The sequence below is a fragment of the Asparagus officinalis genome, chromosome 7 (assembly GCF_001876935.1).
Source record: "Asparagus officinalis chromosome 7, Aspof.V1, whole genome shotgun sequence".
NCBI lineage: Eukaryota > Viridiplantae > Streptophyta > Magnoliopsida > Asparagales > Asparagaceae > Asparagus > Asparagus officinalis.
Window position 1 is genome coordinate 136,169,246 of NC_033800.1, and position 19,103 is coordinate 136,188,348.

Here is a 19,103-nt window from a genome sequence, read left to right on the forward strand (position 1 = left end):
CGGAGGCACTGTTCATCCAAGGGTTATAAATCCCCCCCGAAGGCCATTTTTGAAGTGGCTGATCATTTGGAGCACTTCAGAGCAATCCAGAGCAGAGAGAGAGCAGAGTTCTTGAGCTTCTAGCTACTCCTTGATATTCAGGCTTTGACTTGATTTCAAGAAGAACGACTATCTTACTTTGATAAGATATCGTTTCAATTTCTCACTTCGATAAACGAAGTCAGAATCATAAACCCCTCATGATTCGATCAGAATCTGTGATTTGGTGGTCCACGGGCTAACGCACCCCCGGCACAGGCAAAGATCCCACGCAAAATTTATTGTAATCGACTGAAGATATAATGAATTCCATGGCAAAACCAACTTTTGACGCAAACAAGCTGGCGACCACAGTGGGAGCCAACGGTCTCGCTGCCGAGACCGTCGTGTCGCAGCCGATCAAGATTCCAGTTGAATCCATGGTCGAATACGAATTCGACCAAACCAAGTTTGAGGAATATCTCTCATCATCCTCTTCAAGATCTTCATTGTCTCGCAAGTACAAGAGGATCTCAACATTGAAGAAGACTTCCATGCCAAAGAAGGCACAGAATGAAGACTCTCGCCTGATTGTTGCTGAGGATTCTACTCACAACCTTTCTGCTCATAATGGCTCTTCGCCAAGTAAAGAGTCATTAAATCAAAGCCCACCGGTATTGACGAAAAGAGCTCGTCAAAGATAACGCCAACGCCGCGCTTGTCAAATAGCTAAGGCCTTGGAACAAACCGACGGAGTTCGTTATCATGCGGACTTAGAGTCGAGGAGGCATCGAGTGGTTCAGTTGTCTCAACGACCAATCACTCATGTCTCTGCTAAACTCACGACGGAGGAATGGACTATTGTCAAAAGGACTCGTTCGACCCTCAAAGAACGTATACAAAAACGTCGTGCAAACGCTGTTCATGCCCGTGCTCTCTTACAACAAAGACGAGAAGGGAGGAAGGAAACGGTGACCAAAGAACCACCGAAACTCTGCCAAGTTTGGATTCCAAAGTCTGGACTTATGCAAAATCAGCATTCGGAGCCCGTTAAGACTCCATACCCGCAAGGGGGTGGTTCTAAACGTGTGACTCCCGACATAACCTTGGATCGCTCAAAGACAGAAATAAATTGTCCTGAGAATGCCAACAAGGTTTTACACCCCCAGAAGAAGACGCATTCACCAAATGATATCGTCATACCTGGGAGGTCATGCCAACAGACGATACGATTTTTTGGCAATCATACCGATGAATCGTATTATCAAGTTGGGGTTGTGAATAATTTTCGAAAGAGAGTTATTCGAGAAATAAACTCTCATTGTTCCTGTGCGCGACTCGTTAAAGCAGCATTATCAGAATGTGACTGTTTCAAACGAGAAGCCATCCCACGAAGAGTCTCTGTATTGTCGAAGCCTAAGCCGAGACATTTCTGCAAGAGAAAATCAGCTGCCCAAGATGATGAATTCCCTGAAGTCACCATCAACGTGACTGATAAAAGAAAGTCTAAGCGGCATTCAAGTGACTCAAATCCCGACTTTTCCCCGAGAGGAAAAGTCAATCCAAGAATTGCTCAAAGGATGTCTCGACTCTAATTAGGAGCCATCAGACGCAGAGATTACAAAAGAATGCAAGAAGGAATGTCCTCGGAGGATGAATTCTCGGACACTTGTTCTGCAATCGCTTCTGATGATACAATGTCTAGCACGGGACAAACCAGAGAAGTACTCACAATCACCTCTGATCAATTTGCTCAAATGCTTCAAGAAGCTCTAGCGAAGCAACGTGAAGAAATTAGAGCTGAGATGAAGACAGAGATGGAGTTAGCTATCCAACAAATGAGAGAATTGCTAACTCAACGGCCTCAACCTCCTGAATCCAGTCAGCGAGCTGAATCCAGCCGCCACACTCAGAATGTGGCAGATGATAGTGATCCAGAAGTGGATGAAGTCATTATGGCTGATACACCTCCCAATAGCAATAACGCTGGGGGTGGTCTAACGGATTCTCCCAATAACGAGATTGGGGGTGGTTCAATAGCACCTCTCACAGGGGGTGGTCTAACTCATTCTCCTCAACGTCCTTCGAATGAAGACATAGACGATAAAGAGAAAATGAAAGAGCTTGAAAATAAAGTCAATGCTTTGATGACGGCTCAAGAAGTGAAAAAGACGGATATTCCATGTCCCTATTCAAGAGAATGGGATTCAATACCGTACCCGGCAAAATTGAATTTGATTAACTTCACACCGTTTGACGGGAAAAGCTCGCCTACTCAGCACTTGATTTATTTCAAGTCTCATTTGGGCATGATCTCTGGAAATGAGGCTTTAATGGTCCGATCATTCGTTGGCACCCTTCGTGGGACCGCCTTCGATTGGTACCGACGTCTCAAGCCAGGGAGCATCAATTGCTGGGATAACATGAAAAGTTTGTTCCTCAGTAATTTCTTCGATGATGACACCGAAGTGTCAATCGGAACCCTTCTGGATGAAAAACAAAAAGACGGGGAGTCAGTCGATAATTTTGTCAAGCGCTTCCGTAACAAGGCAATGAATTGCAGAGATCCTGTTACAGAGGAGTTCATCCTGCAAACATGCCACAATAATCTCTCTATCGATGTCCTGGAAGCCCTGGGGGTCGTACCATCCAAAACTTGGAAAGATTTGAAAATGCGCGGTGAACAAGCTGAACATTTTCTTAAAAGAAAGAAAGCTGAGAGAAGTCGACCGACGACATCTGCAATCACTGGGAACACGACTCCCGATCCGAGGTTTCAAAAGGAATATTCTTTCGAAGATGATGAAGCTCCAGCCATCTTGAAATACCTCCTCGCCAACGACAAGATTGAGCTACCACCTATTAAAGATCAGGAGGGAGCTAAGGTGATTACAGATCCAAACTACTGTGCATACCACAGAAGGGTTCTTCATCCCACTAATATTTGCTTTGGACTAAAAAACAAGATCCAAGCATTAATTGACTCCGGCGTCATAATGGCGAAACAAGCCAAATAGAGACGACCATTTACTCCATTGGATACACGAGTATAAACTGTTTCCCCTAACTCCATTGGGTACACGAGTATAAACTGTTTCCCCTCACTCTGAAAAGTATACGAGTATAAACTGCTCCTCGATACTCCAAAAGGTATACGAGTCTAAACTATTTCCTTTCTTTCACGGGAAGTTCCTGGAGAGCGCTATGCATAGTACTCTTAAGGATAACCCGATCATACAGCTGAATATAATGATAAACCCAGTTTCATAAGAAAAGCTGGGGGTGGATGGTTCATGTAACGGGAAGTTCTCGGAAGAATACTATATGTCCATCTTGGTCAAACCTTTAAACAGTTAGGACCAAAGCCAAAATCTCCTCTCGATTCGTTCCATGAACGAGAGGTCCTCAAATTGAACGATCAAACCTTTAAACAGTTAGGATCGTCTCAAATTCCCTTTTGGTCAAACCTTTAAACAGTTAGGACCAAAGCCAAAATCCCCTCTCGATTCGTTCCATGAACGAGAGGTCCACAAATTGAACGATCAAACCTTTAAACAGTTAGGATCGTCTCAAAACTCTCACTTGGTCAAACCTTACTACAGTTAGGACCAAAGCCAAAATCCCCTCTCGATTCCTTCCATGAACGAGAGGTCCACAAGTTGAACGATCAAACCTTTAAACAGTTAGGATCGTCTCAAAACTCCCACTCGGTCAAACCTTTAAACAGTTAGGACCAGAGCCAAAAATCCCCTCTCGATTCCTTCAATGAACGAGAGATCCACAAATCGAACGATCAAACCTTTGAACAGTTAGGATCGTCTCAAAACTCCCACTCGGTCAAACCTTTAAACAATTAGGACCAGAGCCAAAAATCCCCTCTCAATTCCTTCAATGAACGAGAGATCCACAAATTGAACGATCAAACCTTTAAACAGTTAGGATCGTCTCAAAACTCTCACTTGGTCAAACCTTACTACAGTTAGGATCAAAACCAAAATCCCTTCTCGATTCTTTCCATGAACGAGAGGTTCACAAATTGAGCGATCAAACCTTTAAACAGTTAGGATCGTCTCAAACTCCCTCTTGGTCAAACCTTACTACAGTTAGGACCACAACCAAAATCTCTTCTCGATTCATTCTACGAACGAGAGGTCCACTTTCTGTTGAATAATCAAACCTTATGACAGTCAGGATTATTCAAACCTGTTCAGATTCTCTAAGTGGATATTCCACTTTGAGTTTCCTTTGCATCAGGAGATAGAATATAAAATTCTTCCTCTCCGATTTCGGGTTCATCTCTACCAACAAAAAAGAGACCAGGAGATAGAATATAAAATTCTTCCTCTCTGATTTCGGGTTCATCTCTACCAACAAAAAAGAGACCAGAATACTCCAATAGATACACGAGTCTAAACTGTTTTCCTACATTCGACAGGCAGTTTTTGGAGAATATTATTCTGAATATTCTTAAGGATAACCTGACGAACTCTCAATAGACGTCTCAATTCGGTGACAAAAGCTGAACCCATATCAATTTGGTGACAAAAGTCAAAGAGATACCAGCTTCGATTCAAGATCTCGATAACGGTCGAGCGATAAACGCAGTACCGGAAGAGTATTAGCTATTCTATAAAGAACTGAATAGACTAAGGGATGAATAGATCAGGAGTTGAAATTATTTACGGATCCTTCTACACAATCTACTCAACCAAGTATTGAAGAGATCGTAAGAAAAATCTATCTTATCCAAAGTATCCCAGACTCCTCTATAAAAGAATGAGTCTGGAAAACTTTGGAGGGGGTATCTGTAGGCGTCAAAAAATGCTGAAAGATATCCAAATACAGCTCAAAACGAAGTCATCCAAAAAATCAAAGAAAAGACAGTCTTTACTGTCTCTCCGTGCGAGACAGTGTTTGCTGTCTCTCCGCGCGAGACAGCGTTTGCTGTCTCTCCGCCAGTATTTACTGTTCCCGAGACAGTGTTTGCTGTCTCGCCCGCCGAGACAGTAAACACTGTCTCGGAAGCACTGTTCATCCAAGGGTTATAAATACCCCCCGAAGGCCATTTTTGAAGTGGCTGATCATTTGGAGCACTTCAGAGCAATCCAGAGCAGAGAGAGAGCAGAGTTCTTGAGCTTCTGGCTACTCCTTGATATTCAGGCTTTGACTTGATTTCAAGAAGAACGACTATCTTACTTTGATAAGATATCGTTTTAATTTCTCACTTCGATAAACGAAGTCAGAATCATAAACCCCTCACGATTCGATCAGAATCTGTGATTTGGTGGTCCACGGGCTAACGCACCTCCGGCACAGGCAAAGATCCCACGCAAGCAGCGATCCAAACAACGATCCTGCGTTTGTTTCTCAAGAGTTGTAATTTTTTATTTTGTTGTGTAAAAGAGGTCTTATAAAAAGACTATCTCTTTTGAATTTATTATAATCGACCGAAGATATAATGAATTCCACAGCAAAACCAATTTTTGACGAAAACAGAGCACAATCCAATCCGAAATACGACAAATCAAACCAAACACAGAGATATACGTGGTTCGGCAATTTGCCTACGTTCACGGGGAGAGGATGAGGAGATTCCACTGAATCAATGAGAGTACAAAGGGTTACAATCACACAAAATCACTCAAATAAACCCTAAACCAAATCTCTCAACCTACTCACAAGTTCTCCCTCTCAATATGTTCAGTACAATCACAAATCTCTGATTAACTTAACCCTAAAATCATGTTTAAATATATATCAAAATACAAACCAAATCAGAACAGGAAATAAGGCCCATGCCCAAACCCGACTGGCGGTCGACCACGCCAAAGCTCGCGGTCGACAGGACAGAACGATAGAATTCCAGAAAACTATTTCAGGGTTTAGCGGTTGACCGGACCTAACCTCGGGGTCGACCGACCAGAACTCCAGAAACTCCTGTACTTGTGCACGTTTGCCGGACCTAACCTCGGGGTCGACCGACCAGAACTCCAGAAACTCCTGTACTCGTGCACGTTTGGCGGTCGACCGCGCCAAAGCTCGCGGTCGACCGTCAAGTACCCAAATGCCTTTCCGCTTCAAATTTCGTGAACTTTACCAATATTTTCACCATTTCTACAGAGACACCATTGTCCATATGTGAAATATTCCAATCAATCCAATCCTAAAAATTCAGACTAAAACATTTCGAGAATTTTTTTAGGGCTTAATAATTACATTTAAGGAGAGGATATCAATATACATCGACGAAAAACATGATCGCAGTCTTCCACTTGACGGGGACACCGACAACAACCCCCATACGAACCAATATTTCTTCGAAAATTTTTCCAATTAGTGAGAGTTCAACCCCGTCACCCTAGCCAGATGAGAGATAAGGCAATGCGTGGAATATGCTCGGCATGCCATAGACGCCGCCATCGAGCGCGCTCCTCATCTTAAACGTAATTTTCCATTAATGACAAAGTCTTGTGGGTAGATTGAGCCGAGAAAGCACCGTTTATAAAATGACACCATATCAAAACATCATCCGTCTCTTCCTCCACCAAAAAAAAGAAAAAAGAAAAAGAAAAAGCTTCGAAAATGAAGTTGAATATCTTTTTTTGAACTAAATGAAGTTGAATATCTTGAGGAAGCCATTGAGGTAAAATACTCCAATCCCATCATGGCCCATCCAATAATTAGAAAATTTCTTACCCACTTTGTTAGAGACTAAAGTTTGCTTGAGACCCGACCCACCACAAGCCTTCGGTTTTACATACATCCCTCCATGCCACGAAGTGCACTTTCTCGACGATTGCCATCACCTCCCCGAAAGAAATTCAGATTGCATTTGTCAATTTTTTTTCACAAATACTAGAGGGCAGCTTAATTGTGTGCATAAAAATATTTTAGCTCATTCGTTAAGATAATTAAAAAAACGAAAAATGCCTTAGGGATCAAAAAAACATGAGACCCTACATGGGACAGATGAGGTGTCGGCTCCCTGCCCCATGATGCACTGAACAGTGCATCATGGGACATGGAGCCAACACCTCACCTGTCCTATGTAGGGTCCCATGTTTTTGGGTCCCTGTAGCACCACCCTAAGAAAACTTCCATTCACCGAGTCTATTACATATATGGTACTAGTCTAAAATAGAGAAGAATATTTGGATCAACGTAATTTTCAAAAAACCCTCATGTTTTGTATTGATTGAAAAACAATTGCCCCAAAGTTTAATGTGTTCCGTGAACCCAGTTGATTAGATACCTTTTCTCGTGAATGGTTGGCGCTTCTCCTAGAAAAAGAAGCCAAAATTTAAGAACTAAAAAAGGACTTCCGACCTTTTTTCTTGTAACACCCCCCCGCAAAAAAAAAAAAAAAAACTTCTGACTTGGTTTTTTACTCATTTCCTGGAGTCGAGGTTCTATAGGAACCTGTATAGAATAGGGTAATAATCCATGGGTGAAGGGGGGTAATTTGAAATGTTTTATGTTTAATCTTTATGGTACCATTTTCTACTATCTGACGAGGCAAGTCCTGGGCGGACGGGCAAACGAAGAGTCCTAATGGGCTCTAGCGGGAAAACGGAGAGTCCTAATGGGCTCTAGAAGCCCAAAAGAATCTCTAGTTTAGCATATTCAACAAATGCCCATCATTATCAGTTTGACCAATAAACCGGGTCGGTCTGTATTCAAGCAACAGATCCGGCCCAATCTCTACCTTCTTGTTCCTCAAGCACCCAAAATCTCTCCTCTCCAACAAAATTACTTGTTCCCCCAATTCCTTCTCCTTCCCTCTTCACTCTCAATCATCAACTCAAACCCTAATGGAGTGCGTCTTCGGCCTCGTCGGCGACGGATTCTCCATCGTCGCCGCCGACACGTCAGCGGTCCACAGCATCCTCGTCCACAAATCGAACGAGGACAAGGTCATGATCCTCGACTCTCACAAGCTCCTCGGCGCCTCAGGCGAGGGCGGCGACCGGTAAAGTTACCGCCTTTGCCTCTTGTATCACCTTTTTAGGGTTCTGGATCTGTTCATTGATTGGTTTTGGTGATCGCAGGGTTCAGTTCACGGAGTTTATTCAGAAGAATGTCCATTTGTATCAGTTTCGAAATGGGATTCCTTTGACCACGTCGGCGGCGGCGAATTTTACGAGGAATGAGCTTGCGACCGCGCTGCGAAAGGTACTGTCTTTTCTTCTAGGGTTTGATGTTGATCTTGTTTCTAGGGTTAGAGTTTTATTGCCTTATTTGATTACCGGCAGTCATGGTGACATTCTGCGAATGATTTTTTTTTTTGTTTAGTGTACTTTCTTTTATATCTTAATTGGGGCCGAACTTGTCAAAATTGGAATTTGGTTGAATTTGTGGTTTCTTTCTATGTTACGTTTCTATTTCTTTGCAAATCTTTTTGATAAAAGACTTGGTCGAGTATTGAACGTAGTATATACTATGACCCCTTGACTATTGATCTAGGTCTCAGTGTATGTTTTGCATCTAGATTGCTTGGGGTTGAGTATTTGAGATGTTTAATTTGGGTCCAGAACCTTATGTCCAATAAGTTGTTAACGTCATGAATAAGCGGAAGCATTTCCGTTAGGCTTTGGATGCTTCTCTCTTATTAATTTGATCTTTTAGATGCGCACATCCTTACACATTTTGGTTCTTACTGAATTACACAATTGGACATTTCATCAGAGTCTCATGGTTAGAGGCAAAAATACTCATTGCTTCGTCCTGATGCAGTTCAACAACAGTGGAAACTGTTGTTAATTAAGAGTTGATTACCTGGTTCAGGCATGCATTGTTGAAGTTCTTGTGATTTGTGATTCTTGTGAATGCATGTTGGTTCTTTTGTAGAAGGAGCCAAAGAATTGCTTTGGACTACAAAAACTGTATTTGCACTTTATTAAGTTGTTAAGGCCATAGGAGAACCGCCTATAGGTCAAACTACTTATATAAGATAAAAACATCACTTCGTATAACACAGCGGACAAACAGTCTTCTTCCTTTCTGCATCGTCCTCCTAGACTATTTTTCATGCAACCGTGCTAATACTATGATTAGGATCCTAGCACTACTAAGCCAGATTCATTTTGATCCTTCATACACTGTATAAATATAATGTCTTGTCTTTCTATATCGGTATCCATGAACAGAAAAATTGACTGTACTTTATGACTTGAACCTATTTACCCTTAGAGATCTCCATTTTTGTCCTACTCTTTCTCACTGTCCTGTTTCTTTCTGGTTTGATATTTGAAGTCAAGTTCTGATATGGTTGTATATTTCATATAACATACTATTCGGCTTCGTGAAGTTTATGTGTAGTTGGCTTTAGTAATGGCACAGTGATTTGTGGAAGCGTAAATTTTAAATAAGATTCAAGATACTTGTGTCTATGATAATTCCATGCATGTATTGGTGTATTTGGCCTCAGAGGGTTAATAACATAATTTCATGTCTTCAAAATGCTATTTTATTTCTCACTCGTTTAAAAGTTGCTGCACCAAATTTCAATTCATCTTAGCTATTCAGGTAAGCATTATGAACCAATGGATCTCATTGGTAAAATCAACATAATTCTTCCTGTTCATCATGTGCTTCTAATTGTTCTATATTCAAGAGATGTGTTGGATCTTCTTGCCTTTTAGGCGTCATCATCTGATGGAAACTGTTATTTCTACTTGCTCCAACTTGGAAAATTAAGGCAATTGTTCCTGTTCATTTTAAGCATTTCGTCGTTTATGTATACCTTCCCTCGTTCTAGTCTTGTGGTCTCCTGTTCACAACCTTTAAGAAGAGAACATAGCTGCAGTGGAGGTGGAGTCTAATTTTCATCTGGGTCTTTTAGAGGGTCACAAACCTAGGGCATAGTTTCACCACCTTCCTTTGCTTCTATTTATACCTGAAAAATATAAAGCGTGGATTGTTATGCCTGTAAATGATAATTGTATCTGTTGTTTGAAATATCCTCGATATGTCTGATACATCAGTTGATATATCACTTTAAAGCATGCCGCAATATGGCAAGGTCTCAATACCCTTTCCCGCTTTTTAGCAATCTTTGTGAGATATATCATGAATTTTCTGATATATCGTGGGAGATTATGTCCTCAAAAAACCAGTTGATATGTTGCAATGTCGGCTTGGACTTTTGTTTGTTTTAAAAGATTGGTTTGAAGTTATGGTTCAATTGAGGTCTAAACCCAAATATATCATTAATTTCTAGATTTACCAGGCAACATTTCATCCTAAAAAAAATCTGATAAAATGTTGCAACATCGACTTGGACTATTATTTGTTTTAAAAGATTTGGTTTGGAATTATGGTCTACTTGAAGTCTAAACCCAAATAAATATTTGCTTTACTAATTATGTAAATTACCATGAAAAAGAATTAGAGCTCAATTTAGACCAAATTCTTTGGCAAAAGTTTTGCAATTGATATCATTTTTCTTTCCAGTTCCATTCTTTAGTGAATCAAGTATTAATATCCATGATATGTATATAGACATTATCCAATATGATACCGCGATGTTTATTAAATATCTCCTATATATCTGGATATCCGCCATTCGATATGGATTTTTTTCGTATGACAGATCACTAACATCCAATATTTAAACCACTGATTGAATCGTGTCATTCTAGTTGATATGAGGTTTTTCTTTGTTTTTGTATTTTTTGCAATTTTACTTGTTCGAGTATAACCAACCTGCTAGAATAATAATCAAGTAATGCTCATCCGAATGCTTTCTGGTGTTCCAGAACCCGTATATGGTTAACATTTTACTGGCGGGATACGACAAGGACATTGGTCCTTCACTATACTACATTGACTACATCGCAACCCTCCACAAGATCGACAAGGGTGCCTTCGGATATGGATCGTACTTTTGCTTGTCTTTGATGGACAGACATTATCATAGTGGGATGTCAGTAGAAGAAGCTATTGAACTGGTGGACAAGTGCATACTGGAAATCAGGTCTCGCTTGGTTGTGGCACCTCCCAACTTCGTGATCAAGATTGTTGACAAGGATGGGGCACGGGAGTATGCTTGGCGTGAATCAGTCAAGGATATAGCTTGAACTGGTGGATTTCTTTTCTCCCTCTGAATGATCCTCGTGAATCTCTTCTGTGACAGATTATATGATGTTTACCTTCCATCTTCAATTAGAAACTGGTTATGTACGTTATTTTGCTTTTATTGTGCTATTGTTCAGCTTTATGCAAATCTACTGAGTTAAACATCATCTCCTGCTCTTTGGTTTTGAAGATAATTGAAGGAGAAGCTTTGATACTTAACATAATTAAGATAATGAGCATTAATTGCTTAGCTAACTCAGTTGTGAGGATGAATTTAGGCTAGGTTTTTTTTCCTTCTTTTTCTTCTTTTTTTAATAAGTAACAAGTTTGCAATTCATGTTTGCAAGTAATAGCGCTTACAAAGATCTATTTTCTTACATTATTGGCAGCCAAGAGTAGGAGGCCTCAATTGTTAAGAACTATCAAATTAATCTTAATTTTTTTATGACCATGGAAACTGGGGCTAGCCTTTGTTGTTATTTGTTCTCAATGGTATAGTCGTCATAGTGCCTGATCTTGCTTCCTGGATTACCATTGGTGTGTAATGTAGTTTTTCTGCAGCTGCATACGAATTCTGTTGTCAGTTATAAATCCGGTCATAATCAAGAATGAATTTATCCTTCCTGTTTTCTTGGAAGAGTTGTTTTTGGTCTTCTATACTGATGGCTGTGGCTAATAGTGCTGTGCATGGTTCGGTCCAGACCGAAAAAACCGACCGAACCGATCGAAAATTAGCAGTTCGGGTCGGTTTTGTTTGTAAGTTGGTTCGGATCGGGTTGAAAACTTTTCAACCCGAACTGCGTGAACCGACCGCATCACTAATAACAATATAATTTTTAACCCGTACCCATTAGAAACCATACCCGACCCGTTCACTAAAATCCCTCAAATCTCAATACCTAAACCCTAAATCCAAGCCCGCAGCCGCACTTCTTCTCTTTGTCCGCAGTTCTGCACTCTCTCACACTCTCTGCACTCCACGGTGCACCGGCGCAGTCGCAGGGCCGCAACGCAAGATCGCACTGCAGCGCGCATCGGCGCAGCGCCAGGGCCGCAGGCGTAGCTTCTCTCGTCGACTCCGACTCGCCGTCGTCGCCTGTAACTCGCCGTCTTGTCGCTGACTTGAATTTCTTTCAGTCGCCGACTCGAATTTCCTTCACTCGCCGCCGAGCAGCCACTCATCATCGTCTTCATGGCCGAGGCCGAACCATCTCCTTAGGATCCATCTCCTGCTTTGGGGACACCCGCACCCGTAGTGGATGTATAAACTGAAAACCCTAATTTTGAATCTATGCTTTCAGTTTCAGGGGGAAAGATCTAAACTTTTTAGTTCTTGATGCATGCTACTAAATTGTAGATTAGTGAGAAATAATTGGTTTAATTAGATTTTATGATTAAAGTTAGATTTTCAGCGGGACTACAAATTAGATCATAAAAAAAATACACATTCTCACAAATTATCGAACAAACGGAACCGAACCAACTTGCAACAGTTCGGTTCGGTTTTGAATAATGGATGGTTCAGTTCGATTTTTTAAAATTTGATAAAAACCGAACCGACCCACCGTTTGCACGGCCCTAGTGGCTGATTCCTTTGTCTCTCATGACATATTATTCATTGTTGTTGAGTGTAGGAGAATTTAGGTTCATGCCATTTTTGATATTAGATTATAAAAAAATTTGTTTATATTATTGATCGTTTTGATAAATTATGCAACAATAAACCTTTAAGGCTGTTGTTAGTGCTTGAATACTCCTTGATAATGAACAAGTAACTAGATGCAAACTATTGACAAATGATCAATACAAGAGGTCGGCTGTCTTCGTTTACTTAAATGATTTTGATTTGAATTTTCTATTCGGTAGATGACTTTGCTATTAGATGAATCTTATTTGAGTTTTCTCAGAGGAAGAGGGCGTTCTTATTAGATAGATTTGATTTGGATTTTCTAGCAAGGAAATTACTTTATCAAGAGTTTCTTATTAGATGGATTTACTTTGAATTTTCTAATAGGAAGAGGACTTTCCTATTAAATTTGATTTAGATTTTCTAACAAGGGGAGGGTCTTTCTACTCGATGAATAAGATATTGATGAATTTGATTTAAATTTCATGTCGTGAATGGTCGATTAGATTTTTCAGTTTTTCAGTTCAACTACATAGAGATCGGTTGGATCTTAACTTTATAGTTTGAGGATAACACTTCACCAGCAAGCCAGAGAAATTGACTCCGGTGTTGTTCTCCCAGGTTCTGAGCCTGTATCGTCGGAAGCCCTATAAAAAAAGGAGCACCGCTTCACGGTCGCTAGCTGGGCCCATACTTGGTGGTACAAAGGTGGCCACCTCACTTAATGTACCTTCCCGTTATCGGCCTTTCTTTCCTTCCCCCTCTACTTTAATTGTGTGTTTGGATGTAGAGTAGAGGAGGGAAGGGGAAGGGAAATTTGAATTTAACCTTGTTTGGGAGGAGGGGAAGTTAAAAAAATTTTGCACTAAAATCTTACCCCCTAAATTGGGGGTAAAAGAGGGGAAGGGAAGGGAATGGAAAGTTTAACCTTTCTTCCCTTCCCTTATAAGTGATCACCCAAACATGCCGTTAAAGGTAAGGCTCACTCGCTTGGATGTGGTCAAATGCTCATTCTAAGGTCTCATCCTTCGAGCGCCAGGCCACCTAACACTCACAACTACATTGATCGATAGTCACGCTTGAAAACGATTAACCAATAGCCCGTATTCCTTTCCTATAGAGCTGAGCGAGAGGAAGTGAATCGGAGCAATCCCCTGCTGACATAGCTCAATCAAGTTCGTTTTCTTGACGGACTTTTAGCGCACTGACTTGGGAAAGGGTTTGTCAGCCATTTTTAGATGGAAGAGTTTTTAGCAATTTATTGCCAACAGAAAAACATCACATATTATTGCTCGTCATAGGATGAGGTGAAACAACCTGTCACTTCCAAAATAGCCTCATGGGAGCCTTCACAAATTTACTACTGATAGAAGAGAGACAATATACATCCACATACCATTTCTGATAGCTGATAATAATACATGAGAAAAACTATGGAATTGTAATGGCTCGAGTCTTAGTAACCAGCGGGAGATGTAGAAAGATACACCATAGCAAACAAAAGGGAGAATAAGAGAAAGATCGGTACCTGCACAATATACTCACCTGCAATCAACATCATATGTTTGCCATCAATCTCTCAACTTCAATAGTTCCATAATTGAAGCTTTAGAGGGTAATTTTTGCTTCTTAGATTCGATTTCAAATATGGTCCAGAGATATTTTAATTCATTTTAAGTTCTCATACCTGAAGGAGGATCGGCTGGTGACAATCCATTGTTACCTGCAATCACGATATAAAAACAAAAATATCAGCAACACAGACTATAATGATCAAAGAACTGTTACGCGTAAAGATCTTTACCACACTGGCTCACAGGTGGAGTTTGAACATTACAAGCGCCAGGAAGTGCCAGGGCTTGAGTCTGGTTAATATTGATCCCCATCGACGAAGCTCCACCATTGATGATCATGCAGAGACACTGTGGCTCAGACCGAACCACCGAGCTCAGCTGTGTGCAGCAGGAGCTCGATGGAGTGGTGGAGTTGCCCGTGATGTAGTCGAGGCACGGGGCAAGGCTGACGATTGCGCTGTTGCAACTGTTTGATTGGGCCGATGCACCCATAAACAGAATTGTAGCAAGAATTGTGAGTGAGAGTAGGGAGAATGCTCTTTGTGCCATTTTGTTTAGGGTTTTTTGTTTTGTGTTCTGGTAGGGAGATGAGTGGTAGGTTTTATAATGGTAGTATGAAATGTTTGTGAAGACTGCATAGATTCTACGTTGAGTTACATGTATTAAAATTGGAGTTTGGATTTACCTTGATGGGTAATTTATGATTTAGTCATATGTTTTGTTTTGTACAATGGATCTTTTGTTTAGAATTACCTGCTCCTTGGATGACATTCTGTGCTCTCTCCTTTTTAATATTTCAATGATGCAGACTTGCTTGTTCTCTTTGGCATTAGCTTTACATTTTTTATGTTGAGACCTTTGTTTGTGAATATATGATATCAAAACTTTGAGCTTGAAAAACCAACTAATTGGATAGTAGATGATGGCTAATGTCTATGCCATTCATTTTCAAATATTTTTCATTTTAAACTGTCACGTAAACTAGCAAAGGAGCATTTGATAAAATGAAGAAATTGCCCTAAATAAGATTCATCGACTGGTGAAGTACAGAGCTCCCTATAGGATTATGATGTCATATGCAATTCTAATTGAAAGCTTCTGAACAAATTCTGTAGCTTTGTGCGGTTCAGTGTAAACAGGGGAAATCTGGGACTGACTCCTCCAGTTCTCATGGTTACAGTTCTGCTCATGGAGCAGTATTTGAGATACATTCAGACTCTTCAAATATCTGATACAGGGGTAAATAAATAAGTACACATACACCTGAGAAGACATTAGCTCAAGTACATATTGTATCGACATTCAGCATGTAACAACACATTGATCATCATGATAACTTGATCTAGAATAAAATACGGCGAGGTTTATAAACTGTTCAGAGGCGCCGAAAGATAAATCACGATGAATAGAAGAGAGAAGCAGATAGAGAATGTTATCCGAAGAGAACTTCCATTAGAGGATCGCAAACCTCCAGTCGGAATAGTCTGGGAACCATAACCTGTATACGCAAAAACGGCTGGGTAAAAGCTCCAAAATACATAACAAATTTTTATGCCTCAGGTTTGAACTGCAAAATCGACGATCTTAATTGCAAATATGTTCTATTTTTTCGACATTAAATTGTTATCATACCCGAGGGAGTAGCAGGGACTGATGGTGAGACTGAAGACGGTGCAGTTGGTGCACTTCTTAGACCGCCTCCATTACCTATAATCACAAAATACAGACAGAATATGGTTATCTCGGGATGTGTATATATACAGAGTATTGCTGCAAGCAGCGTGAGTCCAATGGAGTCGAATAGTCGCCTGTGATGTAGTTTCGGCAAGGAGAGAGGTTGATGAGCGCAGAGGCGCAACTGCTGTATTGTGCTGATGAGCTCACCCATAGCGTCGCAACCAGGATTGTGACCAGACCGACTCTGAACCTGGTCGAATCCATTCGATGCTATACGTGTGGCTAAGTGATGTGTTTTTCGTTGAGATTAGAGAGACGGGGAGGGCGAGTTTATAAAGAGGAGGTTTGAAAGGGGAGGTCATTGAGTTCACGTAGGGGTTTGGTTAAACTGGTGAGCTGCTTCTCCTACTACTAACAGATCCTGTAAGAGTTGCACTCAGCAAGGCCGAAGAATCAAAATGATGAAGTTTTTTGGGTTTTGAAATTTTGCTCCCTTGAATATTTCATAGTTTAAAAATTAATTGTCCCTCAAATCATTGAAATTGCTACTTAAGCCCCCCCGAGTTATTTAAATTACTCCAAATTAGTTCCTTTGTCAATTTTCCCTTTCAATTTCTTAACAAAAGTTCCTGTCTTGTGGAGGGGGCTAAGGAAGAGAATATGATAATTGTGAAAGAAGGTAGGAATTTTAAAATGAGTTTATAAGGTTTGGATGTAAACTCAAATGGAAAAGTTATGACTGCAAAATCATATAAAAGGGTGGGGCTTATTGGGATATCGATGGTTTGACAGATTAATTTTAAAATATGAAAGATTTAAAGGACCAAGATGTAATAACCACTTTGTTTTTTCTAATAATGCAGTCAGCGTGTTCACCAATTTCATGTGCACTCTTCTTGCATTTGAATTTTGATAGTACAAGATTTCAACTTTATGATCTTCCTTCCTTCCACTGTTAGAAAACTATAATGATTCAGAAACAAACACCAAGAATAACTCACTCTTTATTCATTTAGTATACTGCAGAGTGTCTTAAATAGGATTACACAAACCAGCGTAAAAAGGAAAAGAATACAATAACATCGTACACCAAACACATATTTGTACTACTTAGCAATCAAGCTACGTACACATAGAGTAGCAAGCTTCAGAATATGTCGGGAGATGTCACGATGTAAACTGCGATAAAAAGGGAGGAGAAAACGAGAAAGATCGGTGTCTGGGCAGAACTCCCATCAGAATTAGGACCAGCGGCTGCTTCTGCCTGCTGTGCTGCTTGGTGGGGCTGCTGGACCAGTTAATGATCCTGCTACATCACAGAAATTGCAGCTTTAAATAAATATGAGCGGCGTAAAGTGTAGAGTTTATTTTCACCATAGTTTGTGTTGCTCGAATATTTGATTATCGTTAAAGGTCATGTTGTTTAGTCTCATACCAGAGATCGACGAGGCAGGAGATGGGGACGTAGCAGGACCGACACCAACATCTGCATTTTCAATGTGGGTAGTCGATCAGTAGTCATACTTCTATTGTCATCTTTTATGGTATGCGCTCATTCTTGATTTTCGCACGCAGTAAATTAAAAAAGTTACACTAAATAATAAACGTTTATGATTGATTGAGAGGTCTCTCCATTGCCTAGCCACAATGGGGAGAACCTTACTCCAAAAGTTCCTGCTATCAGACTAACAGGCTCAAAACAGCAAAAAAAAGGAATAGCTTACTACTACGAAGGGATACAATCGCGGCCAGCTGTTAGTGGATAAGATTTACTGGATTATTTGTCTGTGAAATGCAAGTATGCATACTTCTAATGTTGCTTACCATTGCAGCGGCTCACTGGCGGAGTCTTCACTTTACAATCTACTGGAAGTTGCAGTGCCTGAGTCCGGTTAATGGTAATACCGAGTGAAGGAACTCCATCTTTGAGAACGGCGCACAGACATATCGGCTTTGACTTAACAACAGTTGCCAGCCGCGAACAGCATGAGCTCGTCGGAGTTGAGGCATTGCCGGTGATGTAGTTCAGGCAAGGAGCCAGGCTAAGGATGGTTGACATGCAATTGCTGGTTGATTGGGCCGAGGCTCCAGCCCATAAAGTGATGGTGAGGACCACGGCTAGGCTCAAGTGGGAGATTGTTGGGGTCATTTTCAGGAGAAATACTAGCGGTTTAGAGAATGTGAGTATGGGGTTTATGATATAGGATGGTGTTTGTGAGGAAAGAAGAGGGCTAGGGGTTTTATAGAGAGGGTTTGTGTGTATTTGTGTGTTTTTTTGAGGGTAAGTGTACCTGTTGATGAATGGCCCATGCTACTTTCAAAGAGGTGTTTGATCCCTGTTTAAGATCCTATGTCATCCTATGAACTAAACCAGCATGACTGGAGTTGGGCGTAGAGTCACGCCCTCACGTCACGGAAGCGATATCACCCGAGAGAAAACCTTGGCTTTTGTTTTCACAAAAGCTCAAGTCAATCTCTATATTTTCGTTTCACAAAGGAACAAGAACAGAAGTAAAATATCTCAACAAAGTGAGATATACACTCTTCCTCTCAGCAGTTCTAGGACTGAATGTCGAGGGAACCTACAAGCAATAGCCAACTCTTGTTCCAGCTCAACCTCTCATCAGTTTTAGGACTAACTTGTCGAGGGAACCTACAAGCAAAAGCAACTCACAGTTAAGACACGAGATTTACGTGGTTCGGCAAACTTGCCTACGTCGGCACGGAAAAGGGGTTTTCACTATGAGAGAATACCAGAACTTGTACAACTCACAAGCTCTCTCTCTCTCTGATTTTTCTCTATTCAAAATCTCTCAAGGAATTTCCACTCGATTTTTCTTTTCTTCCCCACCACAAATCTGCTCTTCCTCTCGCACTCTATTTAGGGAGAAATGACATAAGACACATCCCCTCGGGGAATGTCCCCCTTAAAATATGTGGAGACATGCTCATTGGTTATGGGGATGCCCGCCCTTGAAACTGGAGAGCATGCTCCATGTTTTTTTTGGGGGTGGGGGGGGGTTCACAATTCTTTGCAACTGACGTACATCATCTGATAAACTTTAATTTGATGAACACCAAAAGAACACCCACGAATATCACCAGAAGAGATCAAAACATCAAACCAGGCC

The 19,103-nt window shown here is 40.9% G+C and overlaps 3 protein-coding genes across 3 annotated transcripts; 1 reads left to right on the forward strand and 2 right to left on the reverse strand.

Moving 5' to 3' along the window:
* On the forward strand, window positions 7,730-11,308 carry LOC109850187 (proteasome subunit beta type-2-A). Its single transcript, XM_020420137.1, has 3 exons — window positions 7,730-7,987; window positions 8,067-8,190; window positions 10,776-11,308. The coding sequence occupies exons 1-3, from the start codon at window positions 7,830-7,832 to the stop codon at window positions 11,094-11,096; spliced, it is 603 nt and encodes a 200-aa protein (XP_020275726.1). The 5' UTR covers window positions 7,730-7,829; the 3' UTR covers window positions 11,097-11,308.
* On the reverse strand, window positions 14,178-14,844 carry LOC109847836 (non-specific lipid-transfer protein-like protein At2g13820). Its single transcript, XM_020417073.1, has 3 exons — window positions 14,526-14,844; window positions 14,409-14,444; window positions 14,178-14,266 (listed from the first exon to the last, which is right to left on the reverse strand). The coding sequence occupies exons 1-3, from the start codon at window positions 14,842-14,844 to the stop codon at window positions 14,178-14,180; spliced, it is 444 nt and encodes a 147-aa protein (XP_020272662.1).
* On the reverse strand, window positions 14,844-16,260 carry LOC109850035. The gene is made up of 3 exons (XM_020419930.1): window positions 16,104-16,260; window positions 15,928-16,002; window positions 14,844-15,793 (listed from the first exon to the last, which is right to left on the reverse strand). The coding sequence occupies exons 1-3, from the start codon at window positions 16,234-16,236 to the stop codon at window positions 15,660-15,662; spliced, it is 342 nt and encodes a 113-aa protein (XP_020275519.1). The 5' UTR covers window positions 16,237-16,260; the 3' UTR covers window positions 14,844-15,659.